Raw genomic sequence first — 21,505 nt, forward strand, 5'->3', positions numbered from 1 at the left:
CACTGTACTGCGTAGAAAACACTACTTGGTATTCCATACCTATAGTCATTTAGTATGTCATTAAGCTAAGACCAGAAATACACGCGCCAGACACTACTCTTGCACAAAACAAAATACAAAGGACACAATGTGTTTTTGTTTTTTCTAGTTATACGATTTTATTGGCATGTTCCATGGTAATATTTTACAATGATGGTCACAGTCTGGAAAGATATATACGTACATTATATGAGTGAAACAAAAAGAGTGGCACTCTTGTGGCGCAGGGGGCAGTAGACATAGGCCTGTCGTCCGTGTGTGGCCTACATGCAAAGCATGCGATTGCCCTGATATTATCATCTGCCTGAATCAATTGTTTGACAGCAGTTGAACATGCACAACACACTTATAGAGCAATGTCATAACGTTGAATTATGGAGGTATAACCCCAGTGCGGTTGCCTGAACGTATCTGAGCCCTGTCTGTCATTCAGACGACTTGTAATCAGTTTTCTGTTATCTTGTTATATACCTCGGACCCCACATCCTTCTGCTTTTCACACCAAGCGGCAGGTGATGATGAAAAATCCAGTCTGACGTCTGCAGCACTGCAGTCAAAAACAGGTTTGCCTCACGCCCCACACACCTCTGATGTTTGGTGGTGCACTAGCACAAACTACGTTTAAGAATGTCCTAATATATACTGTAGGTTGTCACTTTTAAGACCAGACCAACTGTATGAGATCAATGCACCAGAGGTAAGGGTGAACACTGGGCAAACCGTCTTCAATTTGATTAAATGGTTTTAGTTTCAATTAAAGTGTCAATAGAGACTTGTCTTGGGGTTTTGCTCTCAGTGTCTCTGTGCCATACATCTAGTTCTTTGTGTCAATTGGACATTCATCTTCGCAGTTGCGAGGTTTAGCCTAGGGTTGGTATAACAAGCAGGCCGGAGGAGTACGGGGAGTCACTGTGGTTCTTAGCGTCACAAACGTAGCAGAGCAGTGTGTTTTACATGGACAACATCAGAATACTGACACACAAGGGGGGGGGGGGGGGGGGGGATTATAACAAGGTGTACATACACTTTATATTATACATACTTAAAAAAAAAACGACAGCAGGACATACAGAGAGAGTGAGACACAGAAAGTTAGACGGGGGGAGCTAAATCTGTGAAGCCATCAAAGACGCCCCTATATACAGCAGGTTGGGGTTTGGGGGGGGGGGGGGGGGGATGGTAGGGGGGGACACATGGACAATTGGTATCAGGACTATCATATGTTAACAAAAGCCTTAGAGAGACGACACATCACAACATTGACGACGAATAGGGTGGTCGGAGAGGCATTTTGGGGGGGGGGGGGGGGCAGATATGTGCATGTGTGTGAATCTCTACCGAGTAAGTATCACGATAAAAGCATGTTGGGCGCCGACCCACATCAGGAGCGGGGCCGGCTAGCGCAGGTGTTGGGGGCGGGGCTTGTTGTGGGGGTGGGGTTGGGTGGTAGGAAGGGGGAGGGGACGGAAGCACGGTTTTATCCTCCGTCTAGCCACTTCCCAACATCTTTGTAGCCCGCTGGTTGGCCTCATCAATCCTGGTCTTGTTGGAATCAGCCTGGAGACATGGGAGGAAGAGCCGGTGTATCAATAGGGGGTTGGCTGTCTCTGTCCAAGCGGCGCTTATTTCAAACGCTGCATTCAATTGACACTTTTGACAACTAGCACTCGAAAAGGAGAAAACACTTCTCCCTTTTGGGCTTCTCTGAGCTTGATTCTCGGACCAAGATTCCACCTCATTTAAAGATTGGAAGAAAGAATGACTGCAAAATACATTTTGTTTTGATATTTTCAATCACTGAACTTTTGTCATGTGATCTACCTGCCTCCCGTTCTTCTAATACGACCAACTGGTGCTGACAGAGGCTGCTGCTGCCGATGGATATAACTATATCTCTAATGTATTACTATCTCTCATTACTTGGGTCTTGTTACACCAACCTTATCCATGATCGACCATCTCTAACTATGTGGGTCTCTGTTCACCAACACCGTACCTTGTCCATGATCGACCATCTCTAACTATGCTGGTCTCTCTTCCCCAACACCGTACCTTGTCAATGATCCACTATCTCTAACTATGCTGGTCTCTCTTCTCCAACAATGTACCTTGTCCATGATCCACTATCTCTAACTATGCTGGTCTCTCTTCCCCAACACCGTACCTTGTCCATGATCGACCATCTCTAACTATACTGGTCTCTCTTCTCCAACACTGTACCTTGTCCATGATCCACTATCTCTTACTATGCTGGTTTCTCTTCTCCAACATCGTACCTTGTCCATGATCCACTATCTCTAACTATGCTGGTCTCTCTTCTCCAACACTGTGTCTTGTCCATGATCCACTATCTCTAACTATGCTGGTCTCTCTTCCCCAACACTGTGTCTTGTCCATGATCCACTATCTCTAACTATGCTGTTCTCTCTTCCCCAACACTGTACCTTGTCCATGATCCACTATCTCTAACTATGCTGTTCTCTCTTCTCCAACACTGTACCTTGTCCATGATCCACTATCTCTAACTATGCTGGTCTCTCTTCCCCAACACTGTGTCTTGTCCATGATCCACTATCTCTAACTATGCTGTTCTCTCTTCTCCAACACTGTACCTTGTCCATGATCCTGTCGATCTGCCGGTTCTGGGTGTCGATCTCCTGGCCCATGTCCAGGGCCATGTGACGCAGGTTCCCGATGATGCCGCCCACCTGCTCCAGGTTCTCGTCCATCTCGTTCTCCCGGGCATCCTCCGTTACCCTGGAAACACATCCAGCGAGAGAGGACTGAGAGAGGGAGTGTGACTCTGTGCCAGGGTTTAGGTTCTGGCGTGTTGGATTTCGGATGAATCCTTTTGTTTGTTCACTGATGTAAAGCTCTGTGCGTTGTATGTGTCTCACACTTGCGTAACCCAAAGTACATTTGATGTGCGTAATGCGGCAATATGTGCATGTAAGTCTCACTCTCTGGCTCTTTGTTTCCGTTTGTCTCTCTCACTCACACACACGTGCAGACGCACACAAATACACACACACACACACACACACACAGGCAGATAATCACACAAACACACAGGCATATAATCACATAAAAAAACATGCACACACACACACACACAGGCAGATAATCACGCACACACACTCACCTGCGGATGAAGCCCCCACTGATGGCCATCTGTTCACGCTCGTCCACCACGCGGGCCCCGGGCTGGGCGTTCACCACTCCATCCTGGTTGGCCCCCCACGCCTGGCCCCCACCCTTAATCCTACCACACACACATACATCAGTCAGACCCGGGGCGACGCATGTGTGCGTGTGTGTGTGGGTCAATGTGCTATTTAACGTGTGTGCGTGTGTAAATGTGCTACTCTAAGTGTGTGTGCGTGTGGGTGTGTCCGTGGGTTTGTGTTTAATGTTAATGAGAACCACTTGTGTGTCTGTATCACTGATTGTAAGTGGGATTTATAATGCTTCTATAGACTTTGAACACTTGCATTATACAATGCAAGGCATCCTAATGACAAGCCGATTCTCTCCCTCTGAAGCAACGATGACAATGAGTTGTTAGAGTGGACGTCATGCAAGTTAGTTCTACGGGTGTGCCATCTATCCAGTGAATAGATTAACCGTGTTTTCGGAAGCACAGTAAAAGCATGCATGTGGCTTGTGGGAGAGAGGAATGGTTGGCCAATTCCCTTCTTGCACAAGCACATGTAAACAAAGAGTACACAACAACACAGAACCACTCCATAGATCATCACATGACACTAGAGGACACAAGGTCACAACATAGACACAACACAACATGAATTCATAAATTCACACTCAAATGCACACACACACACACACGCACACGCACACGCACACGCACACACACGCACGCACGCACGCACGCACTCACACTCACACTCACACACCCATCCCTAACCCCAAGCCTTAATGGCCCATCAATTCCCACAGGGGAACATATAGTTACACATACAGAGACATGGGGGTGGGGTGTGTTGGGTGTGTAAGGGTCGGGGACATGTTATACAACATGGGGGATAGGACCAGAGCACATCATATCATAACTCCCCCAGTCTGCTGAAAGCAATGTACCCCTGAGATCCACTGTGGATCAACTCTTTCTCATCCTAAGAGCCCAATAGTAATAGTAGTTGTAGTCGTAGTATTAGTATTAGCTGTGCTTAGCCCCTCATTGCATCTGGAAGGATTGGTTTGGATGACGATACATTCGGTATACACAGTCAAGCAGCAGTTTGAAAAACATTCATTTAAACCCCTCAGGAGATAGGAGCGTTGGGGTTTCCCAAACAGCATTTTAGACATTAAAACCTTCACGGTGTAAGCCAATCCGAATCAGGCATTGTGTGGTGAAACCCAACTCTCTTGTGCCCGGAGCAGATTAAAACCGGACCACTGTAACGGTCCTTCTCCCAGTTGACTGTATATATATAATATCTAGATTAACAAAAGAAAAAACGGAATAAGCGCAGATAGAGGATGATTAAAGAGAGCTGGGCTGTGGTTACATCAGAGCTATCGAATTTACGGGTGGCTCGGCAAAACATGCCTCTTAACCAAGCCTCAAAACACAGCCGGTCAGCTCTGACCCAGGCTGCTGTTGGAATAGCCTTTGGTCATGTTGAGAACCTGTATATTTTATAGCTCTGATAAGGACATGTAGAGTAAAGCTGTGCACAGACATGGCCCTCATAGGCCATTGTGTGGCAGACAGTTGTCAGTTGACAGTCATACAAGAGCTGAGCAAAATGGTCAACTGATCCGGAATTTGGAAGCGGTTGTGTTTGCTCCGATGTTTTATGATTCCAGGAATATATAATGATATATTCACACGTTTGCCTCCATCTTGTATGGTTGGTTTTGCGCTGGGGGCTGGAGGGGCTACTTTGGGAAGGCAAGCAGACGTAAGGACTTGAAAACTTTTTTTATAAAGTAGCATGTTTAGGTGTGATTTAGTGTTCTTTTGGATGTTCATGTTAGCCAAATACAGATTCCTGACTTTGGTTTGGCTGTGAAATATGTCGGAATGCTAACTTTGCTAATGGTAACTATAGAAACTAATAATGGTTATATTTTGTCCCAGTCTCATTGAAGGCATTTGTATGTACGCTACATACATTTGTTATTTCTAAACCCGTGTTTACATTGTACAAAATCGTATATACCTAGACGTACATCGTTTTGTGTAAAACCAGGGCAACTGAATTACTGCCATTCAAGTTAAGAACATACGAATGGTCTAACGGGGACACCCCCACATCCCAGGTATACGTGGGATCTAATCACTGTAATAACTCTCTGCTTCATGGCTGCTGAGCAGGCTGACGTTGGGCTCCTTCCTCCAGAGGAATTATGGATGAAGAGACACAATTATGCTCTGAAGGAATGTGGAGGGACGAAATCCACAGGGGTGTTATCCCACACACGCTGAATGCTTAGCGAGACTACTCTGCAGTATGATGGAGTGTGGCGGATGTGGAAGCGGTCCCGTTGGAGACATAAATCTCGTTAGCCTTAATTGGTGGCGGGAATTGATAATCCGATAACATAATAATCCCCACAAGGTAATGAGAGCATATTGGGCAGCTGTAGCCCTGGGGTCGAGGTTCTGCCTAGAGGAGGGGGTACATAGGGGTGTGCTGGGGTGAGGGGTGGGATTGCGCAGAGGTCATGAAGGGCGGGGGGGGGGGGGGGGGGGGGGGGTGGCAGGGGATATTGGAAAGAGAAACACAGTGGCTTGGATGTTCATCTCTGGCTAACAGACAATCTCTTATCGGCTGATGAATGAAGGGCTTTTTTCCAGGCGGGCCGTAGGGGGGCGTGATCAGAGTGGCGTTGTCGTTGTGATGTGCCCTGTCATGCGTGTGTGACAGTCAAGACAGCGGAGTGGTCCTTCGTGGCTTTGGTGCGCACGTGCATCTATATCCACGTGTGTGCGGATACGTGCCCTGTGGAGGGGCACACATATCCATTTGTCCATCCAACTTTCATCTCTCTCGGTCTCTCTCCCTCTCTAGCTCTCTTATCCACCGACATGCACAAACACACGCACGCACACGCTCACACACACACACACACACACACACACACACACACACACACACACACACACACACACACACACACACACACACACACACACACACACACACACACACACACACACCAGCACAGGCACACACACACACACACGCACATACACACACATACACACACAGGCATGCACGCACACAAGCACAGGGTGTTGTGTATGGTTTGGGTCTTCCAGCAGTGTGGTGCGTCTGGCTTGACTGCCCACACCAAAGGACCCCCCGTGGGGTGAAGCGGGGCGCACAGAGAGAGAGAGAGAGGCACAGGCAGGCGGTGGACATACACATGCAGTCGGACCGGGCAGGCTGCACCTACTTGTTACAGGGACATGAACACAGACCACAGAACTGTCCTAGATTGTTCAAATTCTTTTCCGCATCCTTCATGTCCTTATTGATTTGGTCCATCCCTTCCTCGATGCGCTCCAGTTGCTCTGATTACCGACACATTGTCAAACATCCCAGCGCGAGAACGCGAGCGCGTGAGTGGAAGAGAAAGAAGAAGAGGGTTGTGGGGAGGAAGTCAGGGGGTTTGGGGGGGGGGGGGGGGGGGGAGAGTGGTCAGACAAAGGAAGAGGGGACAAAAAAAAGACATTGACTGTGACAAGAGAGACATCACCACCACCATCAACACCATCACCACCATCACCAGCACTGGACAGGCTAGGGGGGGAGGGGGGCATGTTCCCCTGCCGGTACCTACTTCGCAACACATGGGCATATCAGACCACAGCATTGGCCAAAACCCTTTAAATCTTTCTCGGCCTCCTTCAGGTCTGCGTGGACCTTGTTCATGCCCTCTTCGTGGCGTTCAAGTTGCTCTGGTGAGGACAAAGGCATGAGAGTAGTGTGAAATGAGTTGGACTGGTTTGGATTCGAGTTGAGTAAGCGCGCTAGGCTACGAGGCTACGAGGCTACGAGGCAGAGAGTGCTGGAGATATGCATCGGGCGGCGCTAGCAATAAGCGCTAAGTGCGCGCGTGTGCGTGCCCTGCGCTAAACAAACGAATGCACGCTTGCCTTTTTTATTTACGGAAGCGATACCCGTTTACCTGTCTGGATGCACGGTGGCCATTGCTGTGGATACAGTGTTTTCATTGCAGATATCAAATGACAGCTTTGTGTCTGACTGGTTGAGTGTTCCCCTGCTGACTGTGAAGCGCAGCACTGAGACTATATTTCATACAGAACAGAATGAGCACAGTCTGGTTTAAGAACCTCTCAGAGCTGCCATACAGGCGAGTACGGATGAAAGGAAGAAAGAATAGAGCGATGGAGAAGGAAAGAGAAGAAAGAGGGGGATTTCGAGGAGTAATGGCCCGAGGAGTACACAGATCTCGACTTAACATAAAAGCGAACATTTTGAAGAATGGAAAATCTAAATTAGACATGACTCATAGCAGTGGATGAATGTATGAATGATTATGAGGAGCAGAGGTAAAGCTCTATGCCTTTGGTTAAGGTGAAAGGCATGATGGGAGAGTGACACATAGAACTGGATGACTGTGCTGTTGCCTGGTAGAAAAGGCTTCATGCAAACACACACCACACCCACACATACCCACACACACTTCCAATCCTGTGAATATGGGGCGAGGGGCACTCGTGTTTGGTTCTCCGTGAGCAGGTTTTGAGAGAGACCTAATCCAGTTAGGATTGTTCGGTCTTTCTTCAACAGCATGCCAATGACATGTAATCAATCCCGGCCATACAGGAGATACATAATGTTTTATTGATTTGTTTCTCGTAAAATGTATCTAGCAGATCACTGAACACTTTAATGGTTGCATCAAGGTCTATGTTTGATATGTAGGCACATGTTTTAGCATTTAGTGTCAACTTTAGGATTCAGTTCAACATGGTAGAACTGGAGTGAAGATACTCGGATTCAATCGCTCATAAAAGTTATGAATATATGAGCACTAACGCACTACTTATTGTGGTTGGCTTCAACGTTCTCTTGCTTTTCCCTTTAACTTTCTTAAAGGTAACAGGCGTACAAAGAGTATAGCTCGTTCGCTATCGGACTGCTCATTGGAGGTGTTAGTAGGCCTACCTGCATAACATAGGGCTAAAATAGCTTTAGATACTGGTTTACCATCCAACATCCTAGTAAGGGCTACAAGACACATTGTCAGGAGTTTCTAAATGTTTTCTAGATCTGTCACATGGTGAGGATATGTGTGTGGGTGTGTGTTTGTGTGCGTTGTGTTTGTGTGTGTATTTGTGTTGTGTGTTTGAGTGTGGGGGATTTAAGGAGGGTTATACCTCGGAGTTCCCCAGTCTAAAAAACTACGTAGAGCCGGTAATTAGCCTCCCCCACTAATCCCAGGAAAACACAAGGGATTGGAAGAGAGAGAGAGAGAGAGAGAGAGAGAGAGAGAGAGAGAGAGAGAGAGAGAGAGAGAGAGAGAGAGAGAGAGAGAGAGAGAGAGAGAGAGAGAGAGAGAGAGAGATAAAAGACACTTATCTCCTTGCTGTATTCAAGGCTCGTTTTAAAAACCTCCTCCCCCACCCCGTCAGGTGGGAGTATTCTAAGGAGTGTCTCGTCTGTCAATCAGTATACCAACCAATCACAGCCTCACAGTCTCACTGGAGCACCAGATTTAGATCTGGTGCTTATGGCGTAAAACAGTATCAGCCTTTGGGGAGGCGAGAGAGCATTGGAAAGTCAATTTCAATAATAAATCAAAGCAGGGACTGGAGATGTGCACTGCCAATCCCTTCCTCTCCTTAACTGTGTAACAGCAGAAGATATGAGCAGCTCTCTCCCAGGCTGTGAGCATATGCTTTGTGGTCCCATAGAGACATGGGGGCGTAGGGGTGATCTATCAACCCCCCCCCCCCCCCCAGCCCTGTGTGAGGTGTAGAAGGCATCCGGTGGTCGGTGAAGGGCTCATTAGCACTTAGCTCGGTCTGCACAGACGGCAATGCATCAAAGCACCCAATGATAAATCCTCCTGCCTTGCCACAGACATGCACACGCACACACCCGTGTGTGTGGGCATAACCATGCATGAATACTGTGTATTCTAAACAAACACACAAACACACACACGCACACACACACACACACACACACACACACACACACACACACACACACACACACACACACACACACACACACACACACACACACACACACACACACATAAAGATGCATATATATATCTCAGATCAATTAGTGGTTTTTTAATAATCAGGTACATGTCTGATTACGGGCTGCTTCCTGGATTTTTTAAAGGAACCCTCCAGAAGCATTGCAATGTATTTACGGATGCGTTTGTGGCTCTAGTCATTGCAGCTGTAAGAGAAGGTAGAATAGGTTGAGGTTTGAGCACAATCGGTGTGTACCATCCACTTGCATTAATTTACATTAATACTTATGTGAAATGTGTCTATAAAACTGTCTGTATGCAAATAACCTGTCCTTTTATCAATATCTGGATTATACAATTTCAAGATGTGTATTACTGAAGACGATTGAACGAAATCCAAGAAAAAAAGATAATATATGTGATGGTGTTAGCTGTGTAGGGCAAGGAAGAAAGAGAGAGAGGTAGAGTAAGAAAGCATAGAACAGGAAGAGAGGGCGAGAGGCAGAGAGAGAAGGGAGGAGCGGCATCAGGTTAGGGTTTGTTCAGGGGCTGAGGTAATTTGAATCTGTGAATTGATTGCAGTGCTGTGTTATAAGCACCAGACTGGACTGGCCATCACTCGGGAGACTGGTAAATGGGAGGGAGGGGGGGGAGAGAGAGAGAGAGGGAGAGGGAGAGGGAGAGAGAGAGAGAGAGAGAGAGAGAGAGAGAGAGAGAGAGAGAGAGAGAGAGAGAGAGAGAGAGAGAGAGAGAATAAAGGAGACAAAAAGGCTATATGTTCCATTTGACAGGCTAATTAGGCTGCTCGTTCATGCATGGAACAGCGCACAACCCCTGAGGAAGTGATACAGTTTATGCACACACACGCCTTCCTTTTTTTCAGACTTTACCAGCTATCCTTGCAACATCCAGCTCTTTTAGCGCTGGAACTATACCAAATGTGGGGAGTGATGGCAAAGATTTGATACCCAGGCAGGCAGTGGCACACCGAGGTTGTTTCTTTTTCACTGTATATACAAAGGACCAATGGAGCCGTCTCTTTGTTGATCCCAGGCTGTCAGCATTACAAAGCTATTTAATGATTGCAATGGGAAACACGGTCAAATATGTAAAGAATACCTAATTGACTGATGTACTTCCAATGGTTGGTAATGATATTACTATATATTGTTTCTTCACGGTTTCTTCAGCGGTCACCATAACCGCAAACGACATCATCGATTTAAAATGAATATTTTATGGATTTAATATCTATAGGATTATGTTAGATTTATTTTAATTACTGTGGCCCAGCGTTGATGTTTGCTTTGTAATAAATACACCCCTAAGGGACTTCACAGTTGTGTATGAAGTTTTTATGTTATTCACCTCCAGTTCAACATTAGCCGTCGCATTGTGGGCATACTTACAGCTCTGCATCTGAAACCACAACACATAATCGCTTGCGCTTGTGTTGTTATCTTTGTACATATACCTTTCCGGGATATCACTCTGCCTCCTTCTTCGGAAACCTCAGCCTACTACGAGTGGATTGGAGGGTGAATGAGTGAGATGATGAATGTTTTGTCTTAACCAGTCAAACTGCAATCACAGCGAAAGAGGGCGAGGCTACACTAGCGTACACTCTTTATTTTCGTCCTGGCTCAGTCTGTCCTACCTGGCCTTGGGGAACCATGCTCACTGGCACCTCACTGACGGCCTCGCTGAAGAAGTTAAAAAACGTTGATTTTGCTTGAGATTTAGTATCTAACTGATTGAATAAAGAAGGCGGTTAAAGCCTCCATCATGTTTCTATTCGAGTTGGAAGGAAGGAGCCTGATTTTGTGACAGACAGAGCCTAACTACCTCCCCTAACACGTATTAACGTTGGAAAGTTACGGCCTTGCTGTGAACTTAAAGTGATGGACTTCAGGATCTAAAAACGTTGAGTAACCATAACATCTAAAACTACCTCAGACCACACACCCATATAACATCTTGTCAGGAAAATGTATAAAAGTATATTCAAATAAATCTGAAAGCCATCTCATAAACTTGGCAATTGCTCAGCCGCTTGGCTATGGAGCCAAGAGTGAAAACAGACTCCAGTCATTAAATCGGCTTGAATGAATAGAAGGAAATCGATTGACGGGCATTAAGCATCCTTTTCGGATTCTTAATGCCCACCTTGGTATCGTTAAAAACATAATTAGAAGTAAATAATTGGATTCCTGTTGTCCATCACTTTAAGAGAAGATTGCGTGGAGGGACTGAGTGGCGCTTTGGGGACATGCCGGAGAACGTACAGCTGTGCTCTGCACAGGCCATGCACAAATCAGGAGCTGAGGACGGCGTTGTTAATCCTTGAGGGAAAATGCATTATGCAAAAGTGCCAGAGATGGTGAATGCTTGTAGGCTTCCGCAATTATAGCAAGTCATATAAAAACCTGCATAATTTGTTTGGTATGTTACATCCTGGACAAATCCATCAGGTATGGATGATTTGTGCGTTAAAACTATTTCAAATGTATTTCAAATGTACTTCAAATGTACGTACGATTTACAACCTTTATACAGAAGGGATATTAAGGTATGGATTAGACTGCACTCTTTCTTGCTGAAATATAATGAGCAAACCTTCTGGTTTAAAGGTGAGTTATATAAAGGCTTGTAATATTTACTGTCATATATTTTCCAGCACAGGGCCATTTTATAAGAAGTAGCAATCAGGAAGCATAGCAGAAGCAAAGCTTGTCGGTTATGTCCAGTATGCAAAGTAGGCTTTATGAACATAAGACTAAGCGTGGGACTAAACTATACAAGAATACATTCTGGTGAATGGATTTGTCTACAACAGGCACCATCTGACATTATACCAGATGTAACACAGAATTCAGCTACTGCATTTTCATTCAGCTTTGAATAGAAGCAGTTGAGACTAAAGGGAGCAGCTGAATAACATAGAACAGAAAACAAAGAACATATGACAGGTGGAAGAGAAATACCAGTGTATTAAAGGAGATCTGACCCTACTGACTTACCTCCCTGTTCATCCAACATGACCAGAGTCCTGATGCCAGCATCTTTACTCTAACACACAGACGGCAAGAGGCACGCAGGACAGAGGGATGTTTGGAGGTGGATGGAGACAAAGTGGAAGGAAGAAAAGTAGGAAAGAGAAGAGAAAAGAGGGGAATTATAAGCACAGTTAACAAGTATCAAGAAGTATCAAGTAAACGCTGCCCATACCAATTTCTCATCTCAAAAAATTCTGAGGTCTTTTCTTAGCAAATGGCATCAAAAAGTACATTTAAGCATTAACACATTCATGTTTTCATAGTTGATTCAATTAGTTCTACCTACCAAATCAACTGCTAAACCAATAAAATCATCATTCAAACCAATAAGGTTTGAATGATGGCGTAGCTGATTATTATAGGGGCCGCTAAATGAGGTTAAAAGCGTGAGCTGTCAGCATAGAGAGACGAGTCGGCTGAACCGATCAACTAATGTGTTGATTCATTCATTGAACACTGATGCAAAACAGTGTATGCAACAGCTGTACAGACAATCAGGATACATCCATTTCTTGAGTTCGAATAGCAAACATTATTTTTTGTCAATTGATAATCAGTAAATCTGTGTAAATCTTCGGGGCTTGTTGTTCCCTGAATGACTCCAGAAAGGATTGCAAACATTGCCGAAACACATTTAGCATCCCTGGATGAACTGCTTCTGTTCCCTCAATGTGCAGAGTACTTCAACAGCAGCGCCAGTTTGGATGGAGGCTCCATTATCTGTAAGGCTGTCATAGGAATGCATGATATAATTGTCGCATTGACTTGATGCTAGTCTCAATACCCAAACAGCAGGGGTGGGAATGTAAGCCGCTGTGATTAATAGCATATGTCAGAGTATGGTCCTTGCACAGCTAGAGTGGGCGATCCAGTCGGGGTAGATGCATGGACTGCGTTCACTACAGCCCTACAGGGGTTACAGCAGTGACCTTGGACAAATACAAGGGCTTATACAAAATACTGCAAAATGTCTGCCAAAGGTCGTAATATGTAACATTTAGATTTGGCACAGTCCAACTGAGAATACACTAGCCATAATATGAATTTACAGATAATCGGGAATACCCTTCAACATACAGCACACATGGATAAGGTTTACAAGCTACAGGCTAGCTTGTAAACAACACACAAAACACACAGACACCCCCCCTACCCACACACACAAACAAAAACACAGAAAGCCACCGCCACACACATGCTCCGCCTCCATCACTGAATTCTCCTCACGTATACGTTTTTTTTCACGTATGTTTTACTGACAAATCCCTGTAAAATGAGAATTTCAACCTATCAGTAGCAACGCAGTTATTGTTGCTAATAAAGGATGTGTACAAGATCCATTTACACTCCCATGAACTATAATCAGTCAAAGGCCACAGTGTTCACGCACTGCTTATTCTGATCGTCCTTAAGCATTCGTTAACAGACAGACCCTGTTTGGATCCCTGTGGAACAAGAGGCTACAGCTCATCAAACCCAATAAGAAACAGTCATCTGAGACTGGGAACAATCCAATAGCACTGAGGTCTTCTAGACCCCTAGACACAGAGGAGAGACGGCTGAACTACTGCAACGACTCTGCACCACTGACTTTCTTCAAAAGGCCAAAGATCTGGCAATGCACCCGGCGACAAACAGACGGTGACATTTAAAAATACAATATTGACGGCGTGACCAATGCCACACTCGCTCCGTGTTCCCGATTGATTCGCTCTTCCCCTGATTATGCGCCCCTCCCACATAACCGACGCTTAAACTTAACCTCCCGGAGAGGGTTGGGAGTGGTGGGTGGATCCACAGAGTAGACACCATATAACCGAATAAAATCCAACTCAGTTACTCTAGCGCACCCGTAAATGTACTTGGTACCATGGGAACAGGCTGTCCACGGCAACAGAGCTACAGGACAGGATGTCTGACCTTGCCGACTGGGACAATATCACCCGCTGATATCATCTCCTCCTCTCTCGCATGGATGCACACAAACAGACACACACATATATGAACCCAAGCACACACGCACGCACGCACGCACGCACGCACGCACGCACGCACAATTTTCACAATCATGCATGGGTAAACAGCAAACACACACACACACATGTAAACAGATACAACACAGCCACACACATACACACACACACACACACACACACACACACACACAGACAAACAAACAAACACATACACCCATACACACACACACACGCACGCACGCACGCACGCACGCACGCACGCACGCACACACGCACGCGCGCACGCACACGCACACACACACACACACACACACACACACACACACACACAAATATACAGAAACAACATAAGGTGCATATACACCCACCATATAAAAACAACATTGACAGACAATGACGTGGGAGGTAGCTGTGACACTAGTTAAACCCTGTTACACTGAAATAACTGCCGGGCCTTTTCCACACCCTGCTGTCATCAACACTCTACACTAACACACACTAACCTGTGATTAGTGCTTAGTGCTCTGCTTCCTCCCCCGAGCAAAACTCACTTAGACTGACACACAGAACCAGAATGAGGGTTTATTTCAATTGATTTAATATTTTCTGCCCGCTCAATCAACAATTTAGCCGACACAGGCCTTAAGACTGCAGGAAATAATTATTTGATCATAAAAGTTCAAAGAACACAGACATGTGGGAGACATTTCAACCTTTTATTTATCGCATATTTAAACAGTGTGGTGCTTGCACATGCCAAGTTATCAGCAAGAGTGTGAACAACCCATTGTGTTCATACATTTGAAAGAACCCCATTTTAGAATCCAAACAAAGATGTAATTTTCTTTCTCCAAGGCTCAAGAGCTAATGTCTTCAAGAATCATCGCCGTGTTCCCCTTGAGCAGGGCATTGTGCTGACTCCAGGAGAATTCACATTGACAGCACCACAAAGAGTCAGGAGAAATAGGAAACAAAAGAGAAGAACACACGTAGCACGAAACGAGGTCATGCGTGTGGGTGGGGAGACAGGTGCTATGGATTCTCCGTCTCTAGGTCTTTGCTTGTGCTCCCTCTCCAGGAATCTATCCAACCTATCGGCCATGGAGCAGCCCCAGATCTAGACCATCAGAAGACACTAGATATTCAGCATGAGAGACATCTGATCCGCAGACACATTCTGTTGGCATCACCTGTAGAATGGGTGATGTAATCCATGCATTGATTTATGTTGTACACATTTCCAACATATAATCAATAAACCACCCGGGGAGCAGAAAATGACCTATTAAGAGACTAATCTGTGTCAAGCCCTGTTTTTTGGCGCTATGGAGTTTCCGTGTTACGGAGTATTGAATATTACAATAATCTCACATTCTTGTTTTAGAAAGCTGATCATGAAGTATATTGATTGATATTTTATTCTGTAATCTATGTTTTCTTGAAAGTATTATCGACACAGTGGGAGTGAAGGAACGGTGGTTCTTATTGCATTAATGTAATGGCGGTTCATTACGTCGCTGAGCGAGAGAGACTGTGCGTGGGTTGTTGTACTGGCTGGTGCATTTTTCTTATCTCCATGCATCACGTTCTCCCTGACCACTTGATGACCCTGCAGTCCTAGAATCATTTTACAGCATGTCTATTGGCTTGGGCAGCACAGATAATCAAACATACTTTCTTATGCAGGATGCTACACTACTGTCGATCAGGTCGCCCATCTGGTCCACAGAGACATCTGATAGCTGTACTGATGTCCTTCACATGCACTCTCTCTGTCTGTCTCTCCCTCTCCCTCTCTCCCTCTCTCCCTCTCCCTCTCCCTCTCCCTCTCCCTCTATCTCAATATTATGGGTCTGAGCTGAGGTAATATTTGTTATGGATTCAAGTATTAGTATTCAGTATTTGTTCACTAGCCAGGCATCGACAGATACATTTGCATATGCGTATTAGTCTCGAACCGCTCAGTTAATTTTCGCATTCCTAGTGGTGTTATCAACAGGCACAGACCAACATGCCTCTGTCTGGACACAATAGGATGGACCTACAACCAATCACAGCAATGAAGCGTGTGACACATCTGCGGTAGCCACCTTTGTTTCTTTTATAAAAAAGCCGTAACGAAGCCCCTAGTCATTGTATCAAATTCGCCCCACTTTAGATAAACACTTGTGATTTGCCAGGACCTAGGTCAGGGACTAATATAAAAAACACTCATACTTATTATACTTATACTTATTTTTAATTTTTCATTACTCTTGTTTTTTTTTTCATGCACACGCACACACACACACACACAAACACACACACACACACACACACACACAAACACACACACACACAGACACACACACACACACACACACACACACACACACACACACACACACACACACACACACACACACACACACGTTTCAGTATAAATATATGCAAGTGTATAACATTTTTACATGAAGCTATATTCAGTTCATCTGTTCATCAGCATGCCATATCTACATTTAGCTTTAATTTACATTATAATGATATAACACAGGATGTTAAGACATTAATAAGAGCTATACCTTTCAAATACGATGTATTGCACAGCAGAAGCCCAGCCCTTGGACGCTAAGGACATGTAATGTTTGCACCCTACTTAACATAAGAAGGAGGAAGGGGGAAGCTAATCCTCACATCAGAGAAAGCATCCACTTCTTGTAATGCTTTCTTAATACCCAACTAAGCACAAGCACAATACACAAGCACTTAGGAGATGCAGTTAGAGCATGCCTCCTGCAGGGGAGATACGGGCTCTGGCTGTCTGGTCCGGGCTTCTAATCAGGTCTATCTAATGGTGGATCACTTGGTAGCCTGCCAATGTATGTGGCACTTGTGTTAACTGTTCCTCACTTATTACGTTAGGGCTAGATTAGATGAGAGCCCACTTAGAGCAGAGGAAGCGCGGGTAAAGATAGTGTGTCTGTATGCTCCGAGTTCATTGTTGTGGCATTCGGTTTTCATATCACGCTGCAAGCTTTATGGGGTTATTTCCTTTGTTTGTGAGGAAATTAATGTTTGGGTCTGTCATAGGTTTTCAGCAGGAGGGTTATCATGGTTGCAGGGGATGTTGGTTTGGGTTTTGAGCATCAAAATAAGCTTTTCTACATTCATCTGTTTCCTTTTAAATAACCCCTCAGACACCAATTAAAACAAGCCCACTGTGCCAAAATATATAACGGTCCACCACGGTTGACCACTTGAAACACTGTGGCATTCTGCTGATATTTGCATCAAATTAACATCTAACATTGACCTCCTTGTGTCCCAGGGGTAGCTTTGCCCTTCATTACCAGTTAAAAATAAAGTTAAGTGCCAAATTCGACTAAATCCCTATCCAGAAAAACAGTTGACACAAACACACCTGTCCACTACCCTTTGTAGACAAACAGCAAAACTCAATGCTTGACAATTCACAGTTGGACCATTATTCCACACTGGTGCTCTTTTCCGTTCCATACCCAGCCTATAGTCCCCCTAGAGACACCCTTATGTTCAGTAATATAAACGCATTGTCAGCCAGACAGAGAGGAGCCTAATGCAGCCAAACATCGTTATTTGTCAGCACTTTCAAACATATTACACGTCTGGAGGCAGACCCCCTGGGGCTCTAGTCCAAGCCCTTTGGTTATATACAGAGAGTATACGCTACACAACTTTTGGGATTTTCGTTGTTATGGCTTGCCACATTGCATCCAACATCGTTTTTTTTGCATCTGCTGTCTCTTTGATGTGGTATTATACTCACACAGCCAATCCGGACTCAGACAGGGATCACAAAGGACCGGCTCTAGCAGTAGATATCCACCTCAAAGACCATCTCTCTGATCATCTGAACTGGCCCAGTGTGACAGGATAGCAACGCTTGACATTCAAGGTGTACTATTTACCCTGAGAAAGGTCATAAATTAGCTTTATGGAGCGTCAATATAGTCTGTGTCCGATCTTTCTGTTTCTTTCTTCAGATCAACGTGTCCGTTATCATGATGGATTCCATTTACAAAGGAAGAAGGGAGGTTTCAAGTATTTTTCTTAGGCTCTGGTGTTGTGTATTTCTTTCTTCTTCTAGTGATGGCCATACTGTCCATCCTGGTGAAATGTGTCAAATATAATTGCCACCATGCTCCCAATGTCTGGGATACTGTGAAGGCTTGGTGTTCAGCTGGCGTCTGCTCATACTTGTAGGTGATGGAAACCGAGGTTTCTCATGTGGAACTGTTGTCCTAGATCACCGTGTTGGGGGAAAGATTAATCTGTGCTGAGGAATAGCGGGCACCTGCTGTAAGTGATGCAAAACTGGCCTTCACATAACTGGGTCACATTTCATAGTTTGTTTTTGCAATGGTGGGACTGGACAATGTCACACAGCCATCCAAGGTCTTTCTCTCTTCACACCGTGCTTCGTCAGACTAGAACAGGCTGGATCAGGGCAGGCGGACGGCACAAATCCTCAATTTCTTATTTGAAGCATTTTTTTTATTTTTAAATCAAACAATCCTTATTATATTATATATAATTATTAACAATTATGTAATGAGGAAGTATGATTCCCTCATTACCATTATTCATGTTCAGATTGTTGGCCCAGCTAGAGTCACTACATATTCCAAAAAGGCATTAACAGTATCATATCCCATAGCCATGTGTGCTTATGATGCCATGGGGTTGAATTCCAACCGAAAACCTTCTATGAATTCCCGTGATGTTGATTCTGAGATGGTTCCAGAGGAGCTCAACATGTTCCACAGTTTCATATTCAGCTTCTGCATTAGCAGATAAAGGATACAGCTTGTGGATGCTGCAACAGGAAGGAGTCTGAACAGGGAAATTGAATCCGGGAGGCTTCAGTTCGAAGGACCTCCTGAATAACCACACAACTATCCTGTGCTGTACAACCAGAGCTAGCAGTGGACATAGATACAGGCTGTCAACCAGCCGGCACCTTGAGACAGGAAAAACATTTTGGGATGTATTGATGTGTACTCAGGTTGCCTTAGATGCTGACATAAAAACTGCCATGAAATCGCACGGAAATCCATTCCATCTTCCTAACAAGAGGTGCCTGCTTTGCGTGTGAAAGCTGAGGTCACATGGTAGGTCCACACTTTCTTGTGCCTTAATATAAAGCTGTGTCATGTCATAGAGGTTTGGTAGTAGTAGCAAGCGTGCGTGATCACAATTACTGCAGATTTTGTGCATCCCCTAGCTTGTCTTAATGGCAGGCAGTCAGTTCAAGGTCACCAGGGAGAAAGTGGGGGTGTTGACAGGTGAGTGACAGGAAAGGTGAGTGACTTTGATAAAGACCAGATGTCAGGTCAGTCAGGGCTTTGAAAGTCAACCAAGACAAAGCAGAAGGCAAAAGTGCTGTTATCATTGTCGACGTAACAGTGTCCAGTCATAAGTGTGTGTGTGTGTGTGTGTGTGTGTGTGTGTGTGTGTGTGTGTGTGTGTGTGTGTGTGTGTGTGTGTGTGTGTGTGTGTGTGTGTGTGTGTGTGTGTATGCGTGTGTGTGTGTGCGTGCGTGTGTGTGTGTTGGGGGGGGGGGGGGGGGGGGGGGATCAATGAACTCACCTCCTCAACCAGGGCCAGCATACGCCGAGTGCTCTCCAGGGACTAGAGAGAGAGAGAGAGAGAGAGAGAGAGAGAGAGAGAGAGGGACAAAAGGGTCTTTACTCTGAGTGAAGGACAGAGATATGAACAGCTAAGATGTTATTTTCAGCAGCGAGCCATTGACGCAGTAAAAACGGTCGCTGGTAATAGACATGAGTTATTGGTTATGGGGCCATTTAAGCTGTTAGCACATACAGTTGATATCTCATATTAGTTCATCGGCCTGTATGTGTGGAGATACAGGGGATTAACTTTGACATGCCTTGCTCCTCTCTTCCCATCTCGCTGCTTACTTGTTCTCCTAATCTCGATGCCATCATACCTTTTTGCCCTCCTTGTCTGTTATTCATCTTCTTCATCACCCTCTTGTGCCTCATAGCTCCTACGGCATTACGTCCCCCTCCACCCTGTCCTTTGCTCTCATTTTCAGTCCTTTCCTCCAATGTCAGATCAAATCCCTGACTTTAGTATCTGATCTTCATGCATTTCTCCTTTACAAATACACAGACAGTGTCTGTCCATCCATCCACGCAACCATTCTCATCCACTCGGCCATCCTCTCTATACATCTGAGATCTTGCCTCTATCCCCATCACACACTGGACGTGCCTTCTGGCGACATACAATGTTCAATAAACCCCAGACCGTTATTCTCAGCGAGAGCCCTCCCACCGGTACCAGCTTTCAGCGCCGGCCATTATGTTAGCAGTCCTGAAATCAACATTGTTGTTCTTTCTGCCACGCAAGGCTGCAGGACGCTGCGCCCCGTGGCTCGTTCGGTGTGTGACCCTGCTTGACTCTGTCGTTCTTCTCGCCCGATCTGTCTCACTCTTTCTATCTCACTCTTTTCCATCTCTGTCTATCTTTCCCGTGGCTCCCATCTTGTCTCTGCCGGTATCGGAGAAGACTCTCGGCTTTGCATTATCTCCTCATGAATTTTTAATGGGAGCCATCAGGGCTGGTCTATTATTCCCTGCAGAAAAATGACCTGCTCCTTCCTGAGCTCCTCTCCAACTCATTAGGGTGAAGCGGAGGCTTCCTGAGGAGCTGATGAAAGGGCCAAATGTAAAATACGAGGGGCCTCTGTCGTTTGTCCCTCTTTCAAGGGTGATATCTGTTTAAGATTGTGTCTGCAGGGATGTATACACCTTCACAGGAGAAAATATAATCGACTAACTGTAAAGAAATCTTTATGAATAAAATCGCGTTACATAGTACCTGTCATTGATTATTCAGACTTGATTTTAGCAAGAATTTTAGCAAGAAAGGCCTTTTCACCATGTCTGTCACTCAATACACTGCATTATTCAAAATATGGGACATGCTGCTATGTCATTTTCAGCCGGGTCCATATATGTAGTATATATTTCTGTAAAATAAAGGGTGTATTTTTGTGTCGTAATGTGTGAGAGTGTGTGTGCGTGTCTGTGTGCGTGTGTGGGTCAGTGTTCGTGCATGTGTGTTCTTACATCCGCAGCTGCTTGGTCTATAATGTGTGTGTATTTGTGTGTCTGTGTCAGGGAGTAAGCGTACGTCAGAGTGTGTGAATGTGTGCGTTTGTGTGCGTCAGGGTTT

At 45.2% G+C, this 21,505-nt stretch overlaps 1 protein-coding gene across 2 annotated transcripts in view; it reads right to left on the bottom strand.

Moving 5' to 3' along the window:
- Positions 1 to 130: 130 nt before the first annotated feature.
- The window catches only part of snap25b (synaptosome associated protein 25b), a 37,532-nt gene continuing 16,157 nt past the window's right edge, over positions 131 to 21,505 (bottom strand). Inside the window, exons 3-8 of one of the 2 annotated variants that reach the window (XM_030376246.1) lie at positions 19,892 to 19,933; positions 12,273 to 12,321; positions 6,469 to 6,586; positions 3,182 to 3,301; positions 2,652 to 2,796; positions 131 to 1,596 (exon numbers count right to left, since the gene is read on the bottom strand). In XM_030376246.1, the coding sequence (XP_030232106.1) occupies positions 1,528 to 1,596; positions 2,652 to 2,796; positions 3,182 to 3,301; positions 6,469 to 6,586; positions 12,273 to 12,321; positions 19,892 to 19,933 (543 nt within the window). In that variant the 3' untranslated portion in view covers positions 131 to 1,527. Of the gene's footprint in view, positions 1,597 to 2,651; positions 2,797 to 3,181; positions 3,302 to 6,468; positions 6,587 to 6,855; positions 6,974 to 12,272; positions 12,322 to 19,891; positions 19,934 to 21,505 lie in introns of both variants that reach the window. The other variant, XM_030376247.1, reaches the window with a different exon arrangement.

The sequence above is a fragment of the Gadus morhua genome, chromosome 14 (assembly GCF_902167405.1).
Source record: "Gadus morhua chromosome 14, gadMor3.0, whole genome shotgun sequence".
NCBI lineage: Eukaryota > Metazoa > Chordata > Actinopteri > Gadiformes > Gadidae > Gadus > Gadus morhua.